Below are 23,432 nucleotides of genomic sequence, written 5' to 3'. Positions count from 1 at the left end.
ACCCTGTGAGATGGGAATTACCATCTCCATTCTACCAGCAGGAAACTGAGACCCAGAGAAGTAAAATAACCTAACCTCAGAGCTGCCGAGTGATGGGGGCAGGATGTTCAAACCCAAATCAGTCTGTTTGCAGAGTTGGACGCTCCTTTCTATGACACCCCCCCCCCCATCTTTAGGCAGGGCTTGAAATGCTACCCTGTCATAATCACAATTAGGCACAGGCTTCCTTTTTCAGTTTGATAGATTCATGAACTCAGGGGATTAATACCCAAAAGCTCAGATGAAAAAAGAAAAAAAAACTTCCTAAAAAAAAACAAAAACCTCCTTACCCTCATCACGTCTCAGACCCTAATTTAAGGTACTGAGGTGACTTACATGATGGTTCAAGCAAAATCTTTGGGTTGACAGTTATTTCCTCAAGCTCGTCTCTTCTTTCAATAGCAAAATTATGTAAAACAAATGTTCCCTGCTATTTTGGTAAATTATATGCTATATATACACAACAAATGCCAAGAAATTGTGAGCCAGCTTGTTTCAAAGTCCTCATATAGTTAACATATGCCACTGCTATTTTCTTTTTCTTTCATATTACAGTGTTTTTTCCCCTTGGAAAATCTTGGCTCATGTCGCTGATAACTGCTTTTAGGAACCCATCTGATTCAAAATGTAGTCTGGCTTTCTGAGTGTAATTTAATGTCAGAGGTCTCTCTTTACATCCATCTTAAAACAAGTTTTAATAAATAAAGGGCCTTGGCTTCTAGTGGATTGCCAGAAAAGGAATGTGAACAGATCCTAGCTTAAAACGTCAGGGAGATAAGCCATTTCTCAAAGTCAATTTTCACAAAGGTCAGTTTCCTCCATGTTCAAGGCACAAAGGTTACTTGGACGAAGCTGGGTTGGAGGAAAGCCAATATTGACACAATGCCTCCACAGTTTTCTGTTCATCAAGCTCAGTTTATCTTCACGACGGTCCTGGAAGCCTGTCTTCATCCCACATCACAGATGAACGTGTCTGTAAAATGCTTAGCTAATGTTACAGATTGACAAGTGTTCTGTGAATAGTCGCTCTTGTGATTTATATTGATTATTTAAGTTAATAAATGTGCAGGTTTAAAAATTTACATATTACAGAGGGATCCAAAATGAAAAGTAAAAAGAAATTTCTTTCCCTCAAAACTCCCCATTCCCATCCGTCCTCCTTCCCAAAACCAACCAGTCTCAGGCTTCTTAAGTATCCTTCCAGAATGTTCGATGGCAGAAGCGAAAATATTCTTGAGCACCCTTGAACATGCACATGAATTCCCTGGGGACCTGGTTACAGTGCAGATGTTGATTTAATAGATCTCAGTCGGGACCTGAGACTCAGCATTTCTAACAAGTCCCTGGGGAGACTGGCTCTCTGGTTTGAGACCATACTTAAATCTTAGTACCAAGAACCTAGATCATGGGACTGTAGTCTAGCACATTTAATAGTGAGCCCCGGCAGGAATTCCCTGGCAGTCCAGTGGCTAGGACTCAGCACTTTCACTGCCATATCCCTGGATTTGATCCCTGGTCTGGGAACTAGGATCCCACAAGCTCTATGACCAAAAAACAAAAATGAGCCCCAACAATCTTCTCCTGTTAGTTCTTACAACCGACTTGGGTGTGTTCATTATGTTAAAATAGTCGCTATAAAATTTACCATTTCAACAATTGTACGGTTAATGGTATGAATTATATTCAGTCTTGTGTCACCTTTACTACCATCCACCTCTAGAATTTTCTTATCTTCCTCAACTGAAACTCTGTACGCATTAAACACTAACTCCCCATTCCCCTCTGTCCCCCCAACCCCCAGAGCTTGGTGACCCCTGTTCTACTTTCTCTCTCTGTGACTTTGGCTATTGTAGGCCCATTTAGATAGGCGGACTAATACAGTAGCTGTCCTTTGGTGTTGGTTTTATTTCACTTAGCGCAGTGTCTTCAGAGTACATCCATGTTATAACATGGGTCAGAATTTCCATCCTTTTTAAGAGTGAATAATACTCGGTTGTACGGATAGACCACAGTTTGTTTATCCATTCATCCACTGATAGCCACTTAAGTTGTTTCCACTTTGACCTATTGTGACACAAATCAACACAAATTAAAAAAAAAATTTTTTTTTTTTTGGCCGCACCATGCAGCCTCCAGGATCTTAGTTCCCTGACCAAGGATGGAACCCGCACCCCCCTGAAGTGAAAGCGCAGAGTCTTAACCACTGGACCGACAGGAAGTCCCAATAAAATGTTTTTTTTTTTAATTTTTTAAAAAACTTTTTTTTTAGTGGCTGTTCCATCACCTATTTAATTACTCCTCTCTTGGTGATTAGTTCTGGTTTTGTATTATTTGCAGCAAAGCTGCAAAGAGATACTAGCACCAGAAGAGAATACAGAGTGGCTGGAAGTGGGAATGCTGAAATCAGATAGCTTCGCCAAAGCCTCGACACTTACTGTGTGACCTTGGGCAAGCTCCCAGCCCCTTGTGCTTGAGTGTCCTCCTCTGTAAAATGGGGACAATGAAAGTGGGAATAAATAATTTAATGATGCAAAGTGCAAACATGGGGCCTGATGCATGGCGAGCTGACAATCCCTATCTGCCAATATTGGGAAGGTAAACCATGGCTTACCATGACTGTCCCCACAGTGAAGTGCCAGCACAATCTCACATTCTGGGTTGGAGCTCGAAGCCCTAAAAAATTGGAAAGATATCACAGCTTGCATGCGTGCGCAGTCATGTCTGACTCTTTGCAACCCCGTGGACTGTAGCCCTCCAGGCTCCTCTGTCCATGGGATTTTGCAGGCAAGAATACTGGGGCAGGTTGCCATTTCCTTCTCCAGGGGATCTTCCTGACCCAGAGATCGAACCTGCATCTCCTGCGACTCCTGCATTGGCAGGCGGATTCTTTACCACTGAGCCACCTGGGAAGCCCATATCACTGTGTACCTTCCCAGAAGGTCGCAGTGGAAGCTGTTTCTCACAGAAGGAAGCTCAGAGCCCTGGACGGTCCTGGAGGAGAAGGTGTGATGGAAGGGAGAGTGTCAGACCACATAGCCATCTTCTTCTGTGATCTCACCCTCAGAGTCAAGGGCAAGCCACGGACCTTCCCTTCACCCCTCAAAAGGAATTGATAATGCACGTAAATGTTCATCTCCTTCCTTCGCCTAGTAATTCTCTACATTCTATCTTCTATTAATGCCTCGAGGGACTATAGTTTTGAGTTGGGGGTTGCTTCCAGGGGACAGAGAGTCCTACTCCTTGTTGCTTCCTTCCTGGAACCCACTTTGCATCACCCTTCAGTGGGTTACAGAGTTGAAATGTCTCCCCTACTCACCACCTCCCAGCCTCTTACTGCACCCAGTTCATTCCATTTACAGCTTTTCTCGCAATGTGCAGAATATCTATGTAGCAGTATATACATCCACAAGTATGATATTATATATAAACATATATTTATATTTACAAATGCTAATTTATATACCGACCTATAAAATTATATGTTTATAGCTGTAATAGTTATATATGTATGTATTTATAATTATTTACATTTAAAATACAAAAATGCATGTGGATATATACATGAAATTTTTATTGAGGTATAAAAAATTGTGTATATCTACATGCATTTTTAAAATTTATATATGTAAATAATTATAAATACATACATATATAAATAATTACATACTTATAAATTTATATATAATACTTATATAAGCAGAAGAGGACAACAGAGGATGTGATGGTTGAATGGTATCACCGATTCTATGGACATGAACTTGGGCAAATTCTGGGAGATGGTGAAGGACAGGGAGGCCTGGCATGCTGCAGTCCATGAGGTCGCAGAGTCTGACACGACTTGGCGACTGATCAATAAAAAGTTGATTTACAATATTATTTTGGTTTCAAGTTTAAAACGTAGTGATTCACAATTTGTAAAGATTAGGCTCCATTTATGTTATTATAAAATATTGGCTGTGTTCCCTGTACTGCACAGTATATCTATTTTATACACAGTAGTTTATATCTCTTAATCCCCTACCCTATCTGGCCCCTAACCCTTTCACCCTTCTCACTGGTAAACACTAGTTTGTTCTCTATATCCACAGGTCCTGCTTCTTTTTTGTTAAATTCACTAGTATATTTCATTTTTAGATTCCACATATAAATGATAATGTACAGTGTTTGTCTTTCTCTGATAAATTTCACTAAGAGGTGACATCCATGGCGGTGCTAAGGGTTGAGGGTTTGGGGGTTTAGGGCAGAGAGGGGCATGGCAAAATAAGATAAAATTCACCATTGTAGCCATTTTTAAGAGTACAGATCTGTGGCATTAAGTGCCTTCACATTGTGCAACCATGAATACCATCCATCTCCAGGACAGTTTTCATCTCCCCTAGCTGAAACTCTGTACCTGTTAAACACGAAGTCCCTATGTCTTCCTCTCCCAGCCCCTGGGAACCACCATTCTGCTTTCTGTCTCTGAGTTTGACTATGCTAAGTGTCTCAGTGGCATCATGCAGTGTTCGTCTTTTGTGACTGGCATATCTCACTTAGCATAATGTCTTCAAGTCTCATCCACGTTATGTACTGTGTAGAATTTCCTTCCTTTCCAGTACCCCCCCCCCTTTTTTTTTGGTGCACAGCTTGTGGGATCTTATTTCCCTAACCAGGGATCAAAGGCCTTCAGCTGTGAAAACACAGAGCCCTAACCACTAGGCAGCCAGGGAATTTCCCCTTCCCTTCCCTTTTTTTTTTTTGGGGGGGGGGGTCTTCCCAAGTGGCTCAGTGGTAAAGAACCTGCCTGCCAATCCATGATCTCCTGAAGGAGATGCGAGTTTGATCTCTGGGTCGGGAAGATCCCCTGGAGAAGGAAATGGCAACCCACTCCAGTATTCTTGCCTGGGAAATCCCATGGACAGAGGAGCCTGGTGGGTTGCAGTCCATGGGGTTGCAAAAGAGTCGGACAGGACTGAGTGACAAACACTTTAACTTTTCCCTTTTTAAAAAAATTATTAATTTTATTGAATCTTCACCCTAGTATACACCTCTTTTTATGAAGCCATTCTTATTTTATTAGTTATTTTTTATAAGTTATAAATAAATAATTTTTATTTATTTATTTTGGTCACACTGCACAGCATGCTGGATTTTAGTTCTCCAGCCAGGGATTGAACCCACGCCTCCTGCAGTGGAAGCAAGGAGTCCTAACCACTGCTGGGGAGTTCCCCCTTCCCTTCCTTTTTGAAGCTGAATAATGTTCCACTGTGTGTATAGGCTATATTTTGCTTATCCGCTCATCTGCTGATGGACACTGGGTTGTTTTCACCTTTGGGCTGTTGTGAATAATGTTGTACAACCTTCCCTTCTGTCTAATTCCAGACCAATTTCACCATCCCCAAAAGGGAATTCTGTGCCATTAGACAGTCACTCCCTCTCCCTCCTTCCCCAGCCCCTGGCAACCACTGATCTGCTTTCTGTCTCTCTGAAGTTGCTTCACATAAATGGGATCACGCATATGTGACTCTCTGTGTCTGGCTGCCTTCACTCAGCATCGTGTTTCAAGGTTCATCCGTGTTGTAGCTTCTGACAGTGACTCGAGGACCTTACAGTGGTTATGCTGGAGACTGCTCAGAGTGGCTCTAGAGAGCAGATTTGATGGTTAGATATTCAGGAAATCTCAGAGCCTGTTGTTTAACCATTGAGAGTTTAAAGCTGGTCGTGGTGGGAGTATTACCCCATGGATATTGGCAAATGCCACACATCAGTATGGTCTTGGGGGGTTTATTTGAGACTCAGTTTGTAGGCACTGGCTTCGGAGCTTCCCCATAATCTCCATCAGCACCACCCCCGTGCAAAGCTGCTGCTGTTTACTTGCTAAGTCGTATCTGACTCTGACCCACTAGACTGTGGCCTGCCGGGCTCCCGTGGGATTTCCCAGGCAGGAATACTGGAGTGAGTTGCCCTCTCCTTCTCCAGGGGATCTTCCCAACCCAGAGATCGAACCCGCATCTCCTGCATCGGTAGGCGGATTCTTTACCACTGACATTCAGGCTGACGCCTCTGTTCTTTCAAGCTGTATTGACAGATGGAGCTTGGAAAAGAAACCTGGTGGCTTCAACTGAATTATAATCAAATGTTGGCAATTTCATATAGTTCAACCTTCTAGTAGGGTCTAGTCCTTAAGCTGGACAAGAAGCAAAGATAGTTCTCTCATTGTTATCTTTTTATTTTTATCTGCTTTAAATATTTCAAAATAAAAGATGTTGTGGGGGAGGAATGGAGTAGATTGGGAGGAATGGGAGGGTTTGACTGGTATCCTGTCTTTGGCCAGAAACACAAGGTTTTGGCCAGACGGACCTAAGGGTGACCCCTGGCTCCATGCCTTTTTAGCTCTGTGACCATGGTTAGACCCCCTGACTTCTGGGGCCTCCGTTTTCTTGTCTGTACAATGGTTATAAAAATACCAACCTCATAGAGCTGTTGTGCTTCCCTGGTGCTTCAGTGGTAAAGGATCTACGTGCCAAGCAGGAGACATGGGTGTGATCCCTGGGTCGGGAAGATCCCCTGGAGAAGGAAATGGCTATCCACTCCAGTATTCTTGCCTGGAGAATCCCCTGGACAGAGGAGCCTGGTGGGCTAATAGTCCATAGGGCTGCAAAGAGACAGACATGACTGAGCAACTAAACAGATAACAGGGCTGTTGTGCAGAACGAGTGCTTGGAGAGCAACACCTCGAACGAGGCACGGACGCCGCTGGACAGTGGGGGGCGTGGTGGAGAGGGGGCGTGGAGACGGGGCGTGGTGGAGAGGGGGCGTGGAGACGGGGCGTGGTGGAGAGGGGAGCGTGGTGGGGAGGGGGCGTGGTGGAGAGGGCGTGGTGGAGAGAGGGCGTGGTGGAGAGGGGGCGTGGTGGAGAGGGGGCGTGGTGGGGAGGGGGCGTGGTGGGGAGGGGGCGTGGTGGAGGGGGGGCGTGGTGGGGAGGGGGCGTGGTGGAGAGGGGGCGTGGTGAAGGGGCCTGGTGGAGAGGGGGCGTGGTGAAGGGGCCTGGTGGAGAGGGGAGCGTGGTAGAGCTGGAGGCTGGTGGTGGAGTGATTGATTGCTCCAAGGTTCAGTCCCAGTCGCTCTGCCTGCAGACCCTGTGCGCTGTACTCTGCCCCGGATTTCCAGCTCGAGATGAGCTTGACAGCTGGAGCTTTCCCAGTTTAGCCTCGCCATCGAATGGTGTTTCGGGTATTTACAAAATTGCTGTGATATCATCTGCCTTTTCTCCCAATTCACCAGCAGGGATTGTTCCCCCAGGCTTCTGGAGACTTACGCTTTCTATGCCAGAGCACTAATTATTCTTGGTGAACTGTGCAGAATAAGGCAATAGTTAATTGATGATGATGATAGCAATATTTTTTTACATAGAAATTTAATTTTTACCTTTTAAAAATGTTGCCCAATGATGCCCTCCAGTCTCTCATCAGCAGGCTCCCTTGATGGCTCAGTGGTAAAGAATCCGCCAGCCTATGCAGGAGATGCAGGAGACGCAGGTTCAACCCGTGGGTCGGGAAGACCCTCTGGAGGAGGAAATGGCAACCCACTCCAGTATTCTTGCCTGGGGATCCCATGAACAGGGGAGCCTGGTGGGTTACAGTCCACGGGGTGTCAAAGAGTCAGAGACAATTGAGTGACTGCGCTCTCGGGCACGCCCTCATCAGCCCTCTGCCCTTCATGCCCTTGGCATCCCAGACTTCTTTTTTCAAATCCTGGGGAGAAATGGGCATCACTCAGTCCGTATGGCTCTCTCCTGGGAAGGTAGGGACTCATCTCTCTTGTTACCGCCATGACCTTGCAACCCATCGCAGGGCTGGCAGAAAGCAGGAGTTTTGTTTCTGGATGAGGAAGCTGGAAGGAGACAGGTTATTATATTTTTGCCTGGGTCTCAGATGAATAAGTTGCTGCTCAAAGAAATCAAGGCATTTTCCAGAGTCACGAGAAACAGCACAGTGTGAAGGAATGTATTGTATTGAGGATGAAGTCCAAGGAGTCTCAAACCCAAATGCCTTTGGGGGCAAAGGGAACAAGGTGCCAGGTGAGAGGAACACAGAGTGAAGTGTGAAGAAAAATGGCAAGAAACTGTCAGGGCTGGAGGTCATTTGGAGAGAATGAGACTGTTGGTCACCTGTGGCTCGAGTGACCCATAAAAAAGGGACACACTTCTCTGGTCTAGCCATGTTGTTCCCTTATTAGAATGTGGGTCCCACATGGCCAGATATTCTATTTTTTTAAAGAGACATCAGGAATCTGGATTTCTTTGTGAATTCTTCTAATTTTAAAACTTTGATGTTCACTTTAAATGAAAAAAAAATAAAAATAAAAATAAATAAAATTAAAATTAAAAAAAAAATTACTGTGTGGGCAGCTTTTTGTGAGCATAAAGCAATCCTTATGTGACCAAATTGTTACTTCCATTAGATACAGACAAATGAGTATAAATTCTGAAACACATATGCTTTCAAACAGTATTTAGGTCTAGAACAAAGATATCCTCATTCACATAGCTTACTACGTGAATAGGACTCCCCCTGGAGTTGTGCAGTGCCCAACCTGTCCAACTGTACTAGACAGCCCTGATACGTAACTCTTAAAGTTGTCACCCTCCCCGGAGTCCAGCTCAACAGAAATGCCAGCCCCTACCTCTCCCACCCATTCATGGACCATGAGAGAACTCTCTGGACCACAAGAGAAAGCTTTTCACCTGTCTTGGGCACAACTAGACTGTGAGGTCCTCAAGGAGGAGTTCTCACCTTCATGACCAGATTTGCTCTGTCCTCCAGGGTGGTGAAATTCCGTCGCACAGGGGAGAGTGCAAGGTCCGAGGACGACGCAGCTTCGGGAGAGCATGAGGTCCAGATTGAAGGAGTCCGTGCAGGCCTAGAGGCCGTGGAGCTGGACGATGGGGCAGCCGTGCCCAAGGAGTTTGCCAATCCCACCGACGGTGAGGGGACCCTGCAGTTGGGGCAGGCCATAGGCAGGGGCTCTGAGGCTCCAGGGTTTCCTCTCCAGGTTGTACTCAGAGGGATCTTGTGAAGGGGCAGGTAGGAGGGCCTGGAGGACCCAGGGGTGGCGCTGGAAGTGTGGGCTGGACCTGCATGGCTTTCTTCAGCAGGCAAGGTTGCATCACCATCCCTGACAGTCAATATCATTGACTAACACTTGGCCGAGGATGGCAGCCACGATGATGATGGTGGGGGTGGTGATGATGGTGATGATGATGAGGTGGTGTTCGTGGTGATGGTGATGGCGCTGATAGTGGTGATGGTAACTGTAAAGATGACAACAGTGATTAGAGCCACAGACACAGGCTGAGGGTTTACTCTGTGCCAGGCACAGTTCTAAGCACTTTTCATATATTACCCATTTCATCTTCACAACAGTTCCAATTGGAACTATTATAGTCATCTTCCCCATTTTGCAGGAGAGGACACAGAGGCACAGAAAGGTTAGGTATCTTGCCCAGGGTCACACAGTTAGGACTTAGCCAAGTTGGATTTACACCCAGGAAATCTGGCCTCAGAGACCACATCCCTTCCTCTGACCTTGTGCTCCCTCCAAGTAGAGATGGTTAAAGGAAACTTGAACTGCTCAGAGGGGACCTGGTCTCCCCTTACCACCTGATAATGCTGATGCATGAAAACATTCCATTCGTTCCTCAAAGGGCCCAGATTCCCAGCCAGAGAGAGGACTAACAGCTTGAGCCCAAGGCCCGTTGTTGGCAGATCTAAGGAGGCGATGACTGGGTTGGGAGTGAAGGCGGAGGTGAGAAGCAGTGGCTTCAGGTTCAGGCTGATCTGGGCTAAATTCCCAGATCTGCATTGTGTCAGCTGTGTTGACACTGGGCAGGTTCATATCCTCCTCTGAAAAATGGGGCTGAGACTGAGCCTTTAACTAGTAGGTGTCACAGGGACTCTGAGATTATGTACAGCAAGCTTAGAGCATGGGTCCCTAGCCCCTGGTTCCAGCCTGTGGCCTGTTAGGAACCGGGCCGCACAGCTAGAAGTGAATGGTGGGTGAGCAAGCTTCATCTGTCTTTCTAGCCGTTCCCCATCACTCCCATTGCTACCTGAGCTCCGCCTTCTGTCAGATCGGTGGCAGCGTTAGATTCTCATGGGAGCGAGAATCCTAGCCATAAAGTCAAGGCGGAATACTCTGAGGTCACTATAAAACAGAGATAAAGTGCACAATAGATGTAATGCGCTTGAATGATCCCCAAAGCTGCCCCTGTCTATGGAAAAATTGCCTTCCTTGAAACAGGTCACTGTTGCCAAAAAGGATGGAGACCACTCTCTTCGGGCAGTGCCTGACACATACTGAGCTCCCAGTAAATATGTAATTATATTATTGCTATTACTGTTCTTATTATTGATGACGTTACAGGAGTCACCCTGCTTTCTCCTCAGTATTTTTACTGAAGGCAACCAGACCCTGCTGGTGTGATAACCCCCAGCTCATACCTCAGGAGAAAATGATGGTTGATGTAAGAGGCTCATGGTTGAAATTCCAATAAGATGACAACTCCCAGCAGGGGCAGATAAGATCCTCAGAGGCACCCCCACAGGACGGCCACCCAGCATGCTCCTTTAGTCTTTTTTACTTTTCAGTTAATTTTTATTTTTTGTCTTGGAATATTTTAAAAGTACAGAAAAGTTGCAAAGAGAGCACAAAGAGTGCTCGTATACTCTTTTTTTCTTTTTTAAAATCTTTTTTCTTTGTTCATTATTATTATTTTTTTTTGTATACTCTTTATGCAGCTTCCCATAAAGTTAGTATCTTACCTAATCATGACACATGTGTCAAAGCTAAGATATTGACACTGGTGCAATACCCTCCATGAAACTCCAGACTTTATTCAGATTTCACCAGTTTTCCCAGCAGTGCTATTACAGGAATCAATTCCAGCACACCACATTGTAATTAGTCTTTTAGTCTTTCTCAAAGCCGCTTATGAGCTTCTAAATTATATCCTTATTTTTTTCTGAGCATACAAATACCATGTGTTTATTTGGAAAGCACTGGGACATGATCAAAATGTACAAAAAAATGAGTACTAACATATGACCCTGTTGACAGTCTATGGGCATTCAATCTTACTTCCCCTGGTCCATCTTACTTTGTTTTCTAAAAATTAATTCATAATACATTGTATGCATCTTTCTAAATCTGCATATTTTTTAACAGGTAGGTTGTATTTTAGGATGTAGATATATAAACATTCATATATAATACATAAATTAATCTAACCAGTTCCTTGTTGATAGACATTCTGGGTTGTCCACTTATTCCCTTTGTAGAAATCACGTTGTATTGGACTTTGCAGCACACTTCACACTTGCCAGACAGTTTTCTTAGGATAAGCTCTAGAAGCAGCATGCACTGCTTTAAAGAGTTTGGTCAGGGATCCCCTCGATTTCCCCCCACCCCCGGGCCCAGAACTAGGACAAGTACAAAATGCTTTGACCCCTTCCTTCCCCTCCCCCTTCTCCTTCAGATACTTTCATGGTGGAAGATGCGGTGGAAGCCATTGGTTTTGGAAAGTTTCAGTGGAAGCTGTCTGTTCTCACCGGCTTGGCTTGGGCAAGTATCTCTGGGGGCAATGACGTCATCTTCAGTCTCCAAGGAACACCGTGCTGCTCAGCTGGGTTCCCAGGCTCTACAGGGGAGGACGCGGTTCCTTGCTCTTAGCGTCTTTGCTTGAACCGACAAAGTTTGACCCTGGGTGATAATGAAGCCTGAGCCTGGGGGGTGTTGGGTGTGGTTGACAGTTGCCCTCAAGGAGGAGTTGAAGTTTCCGGTTAATTAAGTGGTTCTCAACCCTTTGAGGCTCAGGGCTACTCTAAGATTCTGATGTCATTTGTGGGACTCACCCTAGAAGAACATGCACAGATCAAAAGTTACCTTCTCAAGGGGCTTGTGATTCTTTATTAAACTTGCCGGATCTACCTATAGCAAACGATGTATCTAGATCATTGTTGTTGTTCAGTCACTAAGTCACGTCTGACTCTGCGACCCCATAGATTGCAGCCCGCCAGGCTCCTCTGTCCATGGGATTCTCCAGGAAAGAACACTGGAGTGGGTTGCCGTGCCTCCTCCAGGGGATCTTCCTGACCCAGATATTGAACCTGAGTCTCTTATGTCTCCTACCTTGATAGCTGGATTCCTTACCACTAGTGACACCTGGGAAGCCCCACTATATTCCAGAGTTTGCTCAAATTCATATTCATTGAGTCAGTGATGCTATCTAACCATCTCAGCCTTTGCCTTTAATCTAGACCATTAATACAAGTGAAATGGATTTTTATGAATAGTACAAAACTGAGATTTAACTACCTATTTTTCCAAACAGTTATCAATTTCCCCACCTCATTTCCTCCACTAATTTGCAAAGTGCCCTTTATCATCCACCACATTTCCAGTACCACGTGGGTTTACTTCTGGACTCTCATTTCTGTTCCACTGCTCTGTTTAATCCTGTAAAGTTACCAAGATATTTCATTACTGGGGCTCCCTAATATGTTATAATATATTGAAAGGTCACACCTTTTAATATTAACTATACTGACATTTCTACATGAACAATGACCAAAGAGAAACTAGCTTTCAATTGAGCTACAAGAGAAAAAGATCACTGTCTCTCAACCTCTATAAAAATATATTTCTTAAAAAAAAAATGTCTTTCTGATTTTCAAAATATGCTACTTTCCCACTCCGTTCAGGGGGTGTCCCTAAATTTTTTTTCAAACATGGGAAAACACACACAAAGAATGTTAGATGTCTAGTCATCAGTTCCCATGTGGTACCATACTGTTTTAACTTCTGGAGCTTTCAGTGTGTTTTGATGGGTGATAGGGCCCTCAACAGAAGGTAGAAGAGGGAGTCTCTTTTTTCTTTTTTTAATTAATTGATTTATTTTATTTTAAAAATTTTGGGGAGCCATACTACATGGCACACGGAACTTCCCCGACTAGGGATTGAACCCGTGCCCCCTGCCGTGGAAGGGCAAGTCTTAACCACTGGACCACCGGGAAAGTCTAAAGGGATTTTTCTACGCACTCGCTTGGGGCTGTGGACTTGTGACATTTTAAATTATCATTTTTAATTTTCTGAGATCATAAGGCTCTGAGGTTTACATTCTTTTCTCCTGCAGTAAGTTACCGTGAGAATTTTTAGTGAGGGGCCAGCCGTCCCCCGGCCCGGGCAGCACCCTGGCCTCACGTGTTTGCTTGCTCCCTGCAGATGGCCGACGCCATGGAGATGATGATTCTGAGCATCCTCGCACCGCAGCTGCACTGCGAGTGGCGGCTGCCCAGCTGGCAGGTGGCGTTGCTGACCTCGGTAGGCAGCCCAGCGTCCTCTCCTCTTGTGATCAGTTCTGGTCCCCCGGGGGGGTGTTATGTAGGATGCCCCCCACTTCCTCCTGCTGCTGCCAAGGGCTCAGCAGACAGGAATTAAGCCCTGAGTGGAATCACCGGGACCTCAGCATCCCTTCTCCCTTCTCCATCTCGTGTATCCTGGCATGTCTGCAGCCAACTCTAACCCCACTGGGGGGTGCCAACCACTTGGGGGCCCCAGATATCCTGCTCAATTACGGGGAACTTGGAACCCACCTGATCGAATCACATAAACCTTATAAACCTCACTCTTGTGCTCGCTTCGGCAGCACATATACTAAAATTGGAACGATACAGAGAAGATTAGCATGACCCCTGCGCAAGGATGACACGCAAATTCGTGAAGCGTTCCATATTTTTTGAACTCTGGGGGAGAACGTGAGGGTGGGATGTTTTGAAAGAACAGCATGTATATTATCTATGGTGAAACGGACCACCAGCCCAGGTGGGATACATGAGTCAGGTGCTCGGGCCTGGTGCACTGGGAGGACCCTGAGGAGTCGGGTGGAGAGGGAGGTGGGAGGGGGGATCGGGATGGGGAATACGTATAACTATATGGCTGATTCATGTCAATGTATGACAAAACCCACTGAAATGTTGTAAAGTGATTGGCCTCCAACTAATAAAATAATATTTTAAAAAAAAAATAAATAAATAAACCTCACTCTTCCAAGAGACGCCAATTCCTTCCACATGAGGGTGACTTGAGGGTTGGAAACAGCATAGTACCTATTCAGTAAATTGTAGGAACTGGTGCTCCCTGAGCTAAGGCTTGGAGGAGCAGGAAGCAGAACCCTTCATTCTCGTCTTGTTTTCTTCTTGAGCTGGTATTTTCATTCTGTTTCTCCATGTAATTTTGTCTTAATGTAAGGTTGTGAAAGTGAAGGTCACTCAGTCGTGTCCAACTCTTTGCGACCCCATGGACTCAGTCCATGGGATTCTGCAGGCCAGAGTACCGGAGTGGGTAGCCTTTCCCTTCTCTAGGGGATCTTCCCAACTCAAAGATCGAACCCAGGTCTCCCGCATTGCAGGCGGATTCTTTACCAACTGAGCCACAAAGGAAGTAATGTAAGGTTTTATTATGCTTGAAAGTTTCATCCATCACCCTATTATAATTTTTGTGACATTTTCAATGATCATTTTTAATTTTCTGAGATCATAAGGCTCTAAGATTTAAGATGTTTCTCCTACAGTAAGTTAACCATGATAATTTTTAGTAATAAACAACAGATCAAAACAAGATATAATTAATTTTGATAAATAATTGCTAAACATAAGTCGCTTTTATCAGGAATGCACCTCTTGATGAGGGGTATGGAGTGTTTCTCAACCGTGTCACGTATTCTTGAATTGTTGCTGTTCAGTCGCTAAGCCGTGTGTGACTCTTTGTGACCCCCATGGACTGCAGCACACCAGTTCCTCTGTCCTCCACTATCTCCTGGAGCTTGCTCAAACTCATGTCCATCAAGTCGGTGATGCCATCCAACCATCTCTTCCTTTGTTGTCCCCTTCTCCTCCCACCTTCAACCTTTCCCAGCATCAGGGTCTTTTCCAGTGAGTCAGCTCTTTGCATCAGGTGGCCAAAGTATTGGAACTTCAGCTTCAGAATCAGTCCTTCCAATGAGCACTCAGGGTTAATTCCCTGTAAGATTGACTGGCTTGATCTCTTTGCTCTTCAAGGGACCCTCAAGAGTCTTCTCCAGTGCAACAATTTGAAAGTCTGTTGCCAAAATGAGACAGGGCTCAGCTGTAATGCTATTTCTATTTTTCATTTTTACTGAATCGATATGAATATGAAAGGCTTTGTTCACATATAAAAAGTTTTGCTGAGGGAACTGAAGGAGTTTTATAATAACTCAATAAACTAATGTCACTTAATTCTTTTCAGCAACTTCCAAGTTGCATGCTGAAGAGCACACAGCAGTCATTTATGAAAAATTATTTTTAGTGATCTAATTTGCTGACAGCTTGATTAGCCTCTCCTGCAATTTGGTTAAAAATAATAAAATGGAATTGGAATCAAGATGACTTGCGAATGGATTTGCAACTGTGTCATTGGTGTCCTTTTGGAGGCAGCCTAGAGGGTTTAACCTCAAAGCAATGGCTGTGAGGCGCATTGTGGGGGGCAGGGTATGAAGAAGTGGGGGAACGGTGGTTGAGAAGGGGAGCCAGGAACAGGTGAGACCCCCTAACCTGTTCTCGGGAAAGAGTTTCTATGGAAGTTGAGGATGTGGAAATTAATTCCTTTAAAATTGTCCACATTTGCTCTCCCTTGGAACACCTCTGTGTAGCCTGTTTGGAGCCCACTGCTCTAGGACGTGCCTGGAGGAATGCTTTTGGGCTCAGCCCACCCTAGGCAATGTTGTTCCTGTCTCTGGGCCTCAATTAGTTGCCTTATCTGTAAAATGGGATGATACTAGCACCCACTTCGTGGGGCTCCTGGGAACATTTGGTAAGACGTATGTAAAAAGTTCCAGTACTTTGGCCACCTCTTGTGAAGGGCTGACTCACTGGAAAAGACCTTGATGCTGGGAAAGGGTGAGGGTGGGAGGAGAAGGGGACGACAGATGAAGAGATGGTTGGGTGGCGTCACCGACTCAGTGGACGAGTTTGAGCTAACTCCGGGAGATGGTGAAGGACAGGGGAGCCTGGTGTCCTGCAGTCCATGGGGTCACAAAGAGTCAGACACGACTGAGTGACTGAACAACAGCAACAGATGTAAAGAACATCCAGTGTGGTCTCTGACACTTGGTGAGTGCTCCAGAAAGGACAGAACAGTGAAGAAAGTTCTAGTCAGCCTGCTTGGGCTTAAGACTTGTCTTTACCCTCTCCTCCCTGGGATCAGAGCAGGTTTCTAGAATCCTTCTTTTCTTTTTTTAAAACTTTTTGCCTGCACCATGTGGCACGTGGTTCTTAGTTCCCCAACCAGGAATGGAACCTGCACCTCCGACATTGGAAGTATGGAGCCTTAACTGCTGAACCTCCAGGGAAGTCCCCTTAAACCCTTCTAAGCCTCAAGCTACCTATCTATAAAATGGGTATGACTAGTCATACCTCTTCAGCTCTGATCAAGGACTAACAAGGGAACCAGAATTTTCCCCAGCATGCAGTGAGCACTCCACAGGTGCTTTCTCTTGTTCATGGCATACAGCGCCCGTCCCAACCTCCTGTGTCCTGTTTTCATATCCTCCAAATTTTATTCAGTACCTTGCAACCTTTAACATTTTCTTAGCCATAAGACATTTCTTGGGTTCTGTAAGAAACTGGAAATATACTAGCTCTGCAGCCAGTCTGCCTGACTCCAGCCCAGGCTGCGCCACTAACACATGTGTGACCCTGGCTGCATGACCTCACCTCTCTGATGCTCTGTTTCCTCGTGTGTGAAATGGGGATAATGGTAGCACCCACCCTGTAGGGATGTTGTGAGACTTAAACAGTAACAGGAAGCACATAGACTAGTGTTTGCATCTTAACGAGATCGCAGACATGCTTGCTTGCTAAGTCACTTAGTCATGTTCAACTCTTTGCCACCCTATGGACTGTAGCCCAAGCTCCCCTGTCCATGAAATTCTCCAGGCAAGAGCATTGGAATGGGTTGCCATTTCCTTCTTCAGGGGATCTTTCCAACCCAGGGATCAAACCCATATCTCCTGCCTTGGCAGGTGGGTTCTCTAACACTAGCGCTACCTGGGAAGCTGTAAACTTCATTCCTATTACTAAGAGTGTGATGCTGCAGGCCCACATCAGTGTTTCCTTTCTCTGTGATGCTGCGTGCCACTGTCTAACAGAAGCTGTCTTTGCCCCCACAGGTGGTCTTTGTCGGCATGATGTCCAGCTCTACCCTCTGGGGAAACATCTCAGACCAGTATGGCAGAAAAACAGTAAGGCGACTTCCCCTAAGCTTGTGTTCTCTGGGTTATCTCCTTGACAATGGCAAAACTTGTGCCAACTGAACTTTTTTTTTTTTTTTTTTTGGTGGGAGTTTAATTAAGAGCTACATTGAAGGGCAAAGAAAGACATTGCTATGAGGTTGTGGACTCTTGAAAAAAATCACACCTTCCTAGGGGGCCCAAGCATGTGTGTTTCAGAACATAAAAAATGCTGGTGGTGGTGCTGGCCCCAACCCCTTGGTGCTTAACCCCTCTGTGCCTCAGTTTCCTCATCTGTAAATGGGAGAGTAATAGTCTTCCCCATAGGGCTCCTATGGGGAGTAAATGACCCTTGTACAGAAAGCCCCTGGTTCAGAGGAAATGTTTCCTCAATTCCCATTACCTATTATTCACCAAGCTCATGGTGCCAATAAGTATGGCCAGACCAGTGCTAAGATGAAGGTGTATCTGGCTCCAGAGTTCACATCCTTCACCCTGACCTGGGTTGCTGGGAGACATCACTGAATAGGATCCTGGAATTCGGTGGATCAGTTGAACATTCATCTACTCTAAATAGATGAAGCCTGGGGGGCTACCTGTAGGGGGTGCCTCCAGCTCTTCTGACCAGCTTGCTAAATCCCACACCCAACACAAAGCTGGTATGACTGGAGAGAGGGAGAAAAAGTGCCCCCAGATTGTAGAGCCTCCTCTTCCCCAGCATGGAACTCTGGCCCAATATCAGGAAGGATGGATGCGGCTCTAATTATAAAGCTTCTCCAGAACTCCTCTAGGACTAGAGGGCAAACCAGACAGCTGGTGAGCCTTGGCAAGCTTGAAGAAGCTCCTCCTAGCTCCTTGATCTGCCTTGGCCCAGCTGAGAGGTTTCTGTGAGAGCCTCTGCTGCGTGACTCTGCAGGAGACACAGTGGGCCACTTCTTTTTAAGTCGACCTTTTTCTTTTTTTTTTCTTCCTGCACCGAGAAGTAGGATCTTAGTTCCCTAGTACAGCATGTGGGATCTTAGTTCTCCAACCAGGGATCGAACCTGGGCCCCCTGCATTGGAAGCACAGAGCCTTAACCACTGGGCCACCAGGGAATTCCCTCACTGGGCCTCTTTGATCCCTACTGGAGTTTCTACAGCCTGGGGACTTGTGGCTGTCATGGAAAGGAAGGGCGACCCTGAGTGTGTGGCTTCGTGGGTGTGGAGACACACACATCTGAGTTCACATCATAGAGCCCCCTGTCGAGCGAGGTAACTGTGGGCAAGCTGCTCTCCCTTCTCTAAGCCTCAGTTTTCCCATCTGCAAAATAGGATTGACAACAGTAGGAACTCACAGGACCACTGGGAGGATTAAATAAGGATATGTATATAATACATTTAGAACAGTATTTACTGATGCATAGTTAGCCTGTGATCAGTGGTAACTACTATTGACTGGGACCCAAGAAAAATTTAGAATGGGATCAGGTCATTATCTAGTTCAAAGGCTCTAGGAACATGTTAGCTTTAAGGAATAAAAAGGGGTGGCTGGCAGGCACCAGGCCTCGCATTTCAATGTTCTGAGCATGCTCGGGTTTCCTTGTCCTGTGAATGTTTTCACTATACTTGAGCATGATTGGAGAGTACCAGGGGCTTGGGTCAGGCAGCTCTGCAGGTGACTGAGCATGCTCCTGGCAATGAGATCAGTGTACTTCTCTGGTGCTGGGGCTGCAGGCCTGGCATCCAAATGGCAGCTAGACTTTCAGCTTCTTAGAGCAGGAGCTTGAAACTTCCAGGTTATGGGTTCCAAATAGGTTGGCCATGAGCCAAAGGTGGCCCCCAGATGTGTTTAATTTATCCCATGCAGTGCTTAATGGGATTTCTGAATCAGTTGCCTCTGTTTCAAAATGGCCATATTTTGCATAAAAATAAAAAGAGTTGTAGGTTTTGGGGAAGCTGAGTAATCTGGTGGCTTAGGACCCACATTCTGTAATGGTAGCTTTTGGCTGGAGCTGAGGCTGGCAGGGCAGGGCAAGTTGTCTTTCATTTGCCCAGATCCACCTGTCCTCACTGCATTCCGCCTGCATCAGGCCTGTATATTCTCTACTGGGGGTCATTTGCCCAGGTCCACCTTCCTCACTGCATTCCGCCTGCATTAGGCTTGTATATTCTCTCCTGGGGGTAATGGGGAGCCATCGAAGGTCCTGGAGGAGGGGAGTGTCTCATTCAAAGTACAGCTTTAGAGGTTGGAAGTCTTAGCTCCAGTATTGACTCTGCTGATCCTGGACAAATCACTCATCTCCTTCGGCCCTCAATGTGCTGTTTTTAAAGTAGACATGAAAATAACAACCTCTTTCCATAGGGTATGGTGAGGATCCAGCATCACGATGAGGCAGTGATTTCAAAAATGCAAATGAAAGTTCCATGAAGTCAGAGCCTCTGGCTGTCCTGTGGCCCGCTGTCACGCAGGACAAAACCAAGTGTTTAGCAACCAGTAGGCCATCGATATGTGCCAAGCCCACAAGAGGTACTCAGTGCATACACAGTGAACCAATGAGTGAATGAATGAATGATACATTTCAGTACCTCTAGTGCGGAGCACACAGTCAGTGTTCAATACCTATGTATTGAATGAGTGAATAGTACATTATCAGTATCTCTAAGGGTCTGGCATACTGCAGGCATTCAATACCTGCTTATTGTGAAGTGAATAATTGAATGAGCAAAGTAATGAATGCATAATGTCCATGCATTCTATCTCCAGAGCCTGGTATATAGAGGTTGCTTAATAAAGAGGGAAGAAGGAAGGGAATGAGGGGGGGGAGGAAAGGGGGAGGGGTAGCATTCTGAAAGGCAGAACAGATGTTGGGCAGAGCGACAAGTGCGGTTAATGAGAACCCAGAGGACATTTCTGCAGAGGCCCTGAGCAGTGCTTGGATGGGGCTTGCTGGCAGCGCTCACGCCTTTGCAATGCCGTGACAATCCCTCCAAGTGGCTGCTGAGTCCTCGTTCTCTGGGCAGCTGGAAAGCGCTGGCATCAGTGGGCAAATGCAGGGCCAGCTGCCCTCTGCTGTGACCTGACAGGACCGGTCGGCCTGCATGTCTTTGCTGCCTGGCAGGAGGGCATCCGGTGACCTCACTAGGGCGGCATGGCTGCCAGGCAGCCCCTCGAGGGAGGCGTCGCTCCCACGTGTCAGTCTGGGCGCCCTCCTCTCTCCCCACTCTGCTTCTCCTGCTTTGTTTTCCTTCTGTTCTTTTGTTTTCTTTTCCGTTGAAAGTCAACTCTTTTCGACCCCATGGATATACAGTCCATGGAATTCTCCAGGCCAGAATACTGGAGTGGGTAGCCTTTCCCTTCTCCAGGGGATCTTCCTGACCCAGGAATTGAGCCAGGGTCTCCTGCATTGCACGTGGATTCTTTACCAGCTGAGCTATAAGGGAAGCCCATAATATGGGTTCCCTGCCACTAATGATGTCTTATTTCTGATTCAAGACTTCTCAGGTTCCAAGGAAGAAGGTCCCTAATGAGGGGACATATGTTTATCTATAGCTGACTCATGTTGATGTTTGGCAGAAACCAAAAAAAAATTCTGTAAAGCAATTATCCTTCAATTAAAGAATAAATTAAAAAAAAAAAAAAAAACAGTCCCTAGTAAGTTAGGTCAAGTTAGAAGAAAGGAACTAAGTCTATGGCAGGTACCAGTATCCATCTTCTTGTTGTTTAGTTGCATAGCCCTGGGCTTAGAAAGGGGAGCAGAAAGGTTGCCTTTTTATTTATTATTATTTATTGCAATAGATCCGGATCTTCCTAGACTTTAATCATTCCTGCCCCACCTATTCTCTTATGTACTTAATATCTTTCTTTATATCAACATTAAAAAATCCTTAAATGCATGTTTTTTGAAAACAAAACTTGATTTAGAGTCTTAAATGGGAAATCAATAGCAATTGCCCTAAGTAAGAAATACCTGTAAAAATAAATACAAGGAAAACAATGTTATAAAATTCTAGCTGGTATGGTTGCCTCATTGCTGTCTCTGTTAAACAGCAAGATTAGCAGATGTTTAAAAAGATGTTAAAGATGGTTACCAGGGTGGAAGGATGGGGGGAAGGGATACTTAGAGAGTTTGGGATGGACGTGTACACACTGCTATATTTAAAATGGATAACCAACAAAGTCCTAATGTATAGCACAAGGAATTCTGCTCAATGTTATGTGGCAGAATGGATAGGAGGGGAGTTTAGGGGAGAATGGATACATATATATGTGTGGCTGAGTCCCTTTGCTGTCCACCTGAAATTATTACAACATTGTAAATCAGCTATACTCCAATATAAAATAAATTTTTTTAAAAAGGTGTTAAGACAGACCAGCATCCCATGGATACTTCCTTTTCCTTTTAAGCATAATCAGAAGAGTGAAGATTAAAATGAAAAGTTAATCACATTCTTGCAAAGTGGTGCAAAGTCATTTAAAACATTCTCTCTACCACCTGAAATCGTTTTCCCAAAGACTAAGGTCACGTGTGGTAGACTTCCAAATTCCCTCTCTAGTCTCTTTTAATTCATTTTCATTTTAGAGCTAAAATTAGAATGTCTTACACTTTCTCCCTGAAGCAAGGGTTGAGGGGTGGGGGTGTGCAGAGAGGGCGGCAGACAGAAGGGTGAACTCAATCCTGCAGATCTAGGAAGGGTGCTGCGAAGGGCAGGCTGCCCAGACCTCATGTGGCAGGTCTAATATTCATGTTACATTTGCATTCTACTCCAGAACACTTTTGGTGTTGGTTGTATTATAAAAAATGCTATTTTCAATTACATTCACCCTTCATTTTTTTTTCTCCATCTCCAAGTGTAATTAACACTCCAGGAATATATGCCAGGTTTGTCCTGTAGTTTTGTGTTCCTAGGTGATTCTCAACCCCATCAAATACAACATCTTTTTTTTTTTTTTGTCCTCCAACCATGCCGTGTGGCTTCTAGGATCTTAGCTTCAAGATCAGGGGTCGAAAACCCAGCCCATGGCAGAGAAAGTGTCAGGTCCTAACTGCTGAACCACCAGGGAATTCCCTACAATGTCCCCTTTATATTAAAAAAATATATAATAAAATATTTAGTAGTGCCCCCAATAATCCAGAAATAATTTCAAAGATAAAATAGCCTAGTCATTTATACAGTTTTTTCACTTTAATTAAATTGTTCTGGCTGTGCTGGGTCTTTGCTGCTGCCCGCGCTTTTCTCTAGTTGCAGCAGGCGGGGGCTGCTCTCCAGTTGCGCTGCACAGGCTTTTTGCTGCAGTGGCTTCTCTTGTTGCAGAGCACGGGCTTTAGGGTGTTCGGTCTTCAGTAGTTGCGGCTGTGGGCTCAGTAGCTGCAGCTCCCAGGCTCTAGAGCACAGGTGCAATAGTTGTGGTGCCCGGAATTAATTGCTCCGTGGCATGTGGGATCTTCCTGGATCAGGCGTCAAACCTGTGCCTCCTGCATTGACAGGCGGATTCCTCACCATTGAGCCACCAGGGAATTCCCACTTACGCAGCTTTTAAAAAGAAGTCAGTTAAAATATCTTAACTAGGCCACAAGGGAGAACATTTTTTAAAGAAGTAATTAATAAATTTCCTTTCAATATGCAAATATTCACATACCACTCTGCCTAGATCCTGAAAGGAGTTCATATTCGCCCCAATTATAAATAAGTTTGGATTTAATGAAATCTTGATGCTTTTTCTTTGTATATCTGACATTTCAAAATAAGATTCAGATCAGTCTATTCATAGATATACATAGAAGTCCCATGAAAGCAGACGGATGCTGTATTCACACTCAGCCACTCAAATATCACACATAGCATTTCCACTGGCAACATGGTTTTCTGAAAAGATAATTCTGTAAAATTCCAGATAAAACAAAGTGTATCTTACTTTGATTTATCTAGAAGTTGCTTTTCTGAAAAACTACCCTCAGGAATTTTTTTGGAAGGTGTGACCCACCTTCCAAAATCCTGTTTATATGTAAACCAGAATGAAGGTCTAGGTGCAGATAGTCATAAACAGTTATCAACTGCATGGTTTAATATCTGGTGGGAAGTTCGATTCAAGCTTGTGTGAGGTAAGTCTTCATGTCTCATGTGCTGTGGG

At 45.1% G+C, this 23,432-nt stretch overlaps 1 protein-coding gene and 2 non-coding genes across 3 annotated transcripts in view; 2 read left to right on the top strand and 1 right to left on the bottom strand.

The window, feature by feature from the left end:
• The window catches only part of SVOP (SV2 related protein), a 67,482-nt gene that overhangs the window by 10,395 nt on the left and 33,655 nt on the right, over positions 1–23,432 (top strand). Inside the window, exons 2-5 of the mRNA XM_065904521.1 lie at positions 8,844–9,004; positions 11,555–11,640; positions 13,300–13,398; positions 17,264–17,335. Coding sequence (XP_065760593.1) covers positions 8,844–9,004; positions 11,555–11,640; positions 13,300–13,398; positions 17,264–17,335 — 418 coding nt within the window. The remainder of the gene's footprint in view (positions 1–8,843; positions 9,005–11,554; positions 11,641–13,299; positions 13,399–17,263; positions 17,336–23,432) is intronic.
• LOC136146233 (U6 spliceosomal RNA) lies at positions 13,708–13,814 on the top strand. Its single transcript, XR_010658951.1, has one exon. It is a non-coding gene; the product is annotated as a U6 spliceosomal RNA (small nuclear RNA).
• TRNAG-UCC (transfer RNA glycine (anticodon UCC)) lies at positions 18,346–18,418 on the bottom strand. Its single transcript has one exon. It is a non-coding gene; the product is annotated as a tRNA-Gly (tRNA).

Source organism: Muntiacus reevesi, chromosome 13 (genome assembly GCF_963930625.1).
Source record: "Muntiacus reevesi chromosome 13, mMunRee1.1, whole genome shotgun sequence".
In the NCBI taxonomy this organism is placed as follows: domain Eukaryota; kingdom Metazoa; phylum Chordata; class Mammalia; order Artiodactyla; family Cervidae; genus Muntiacus; species Muntiacus reevesi.
Note: the sequence above shows the minus strand (reverse complement) of the source record. Positions and strands in the feature narration are given on the sequence as shown.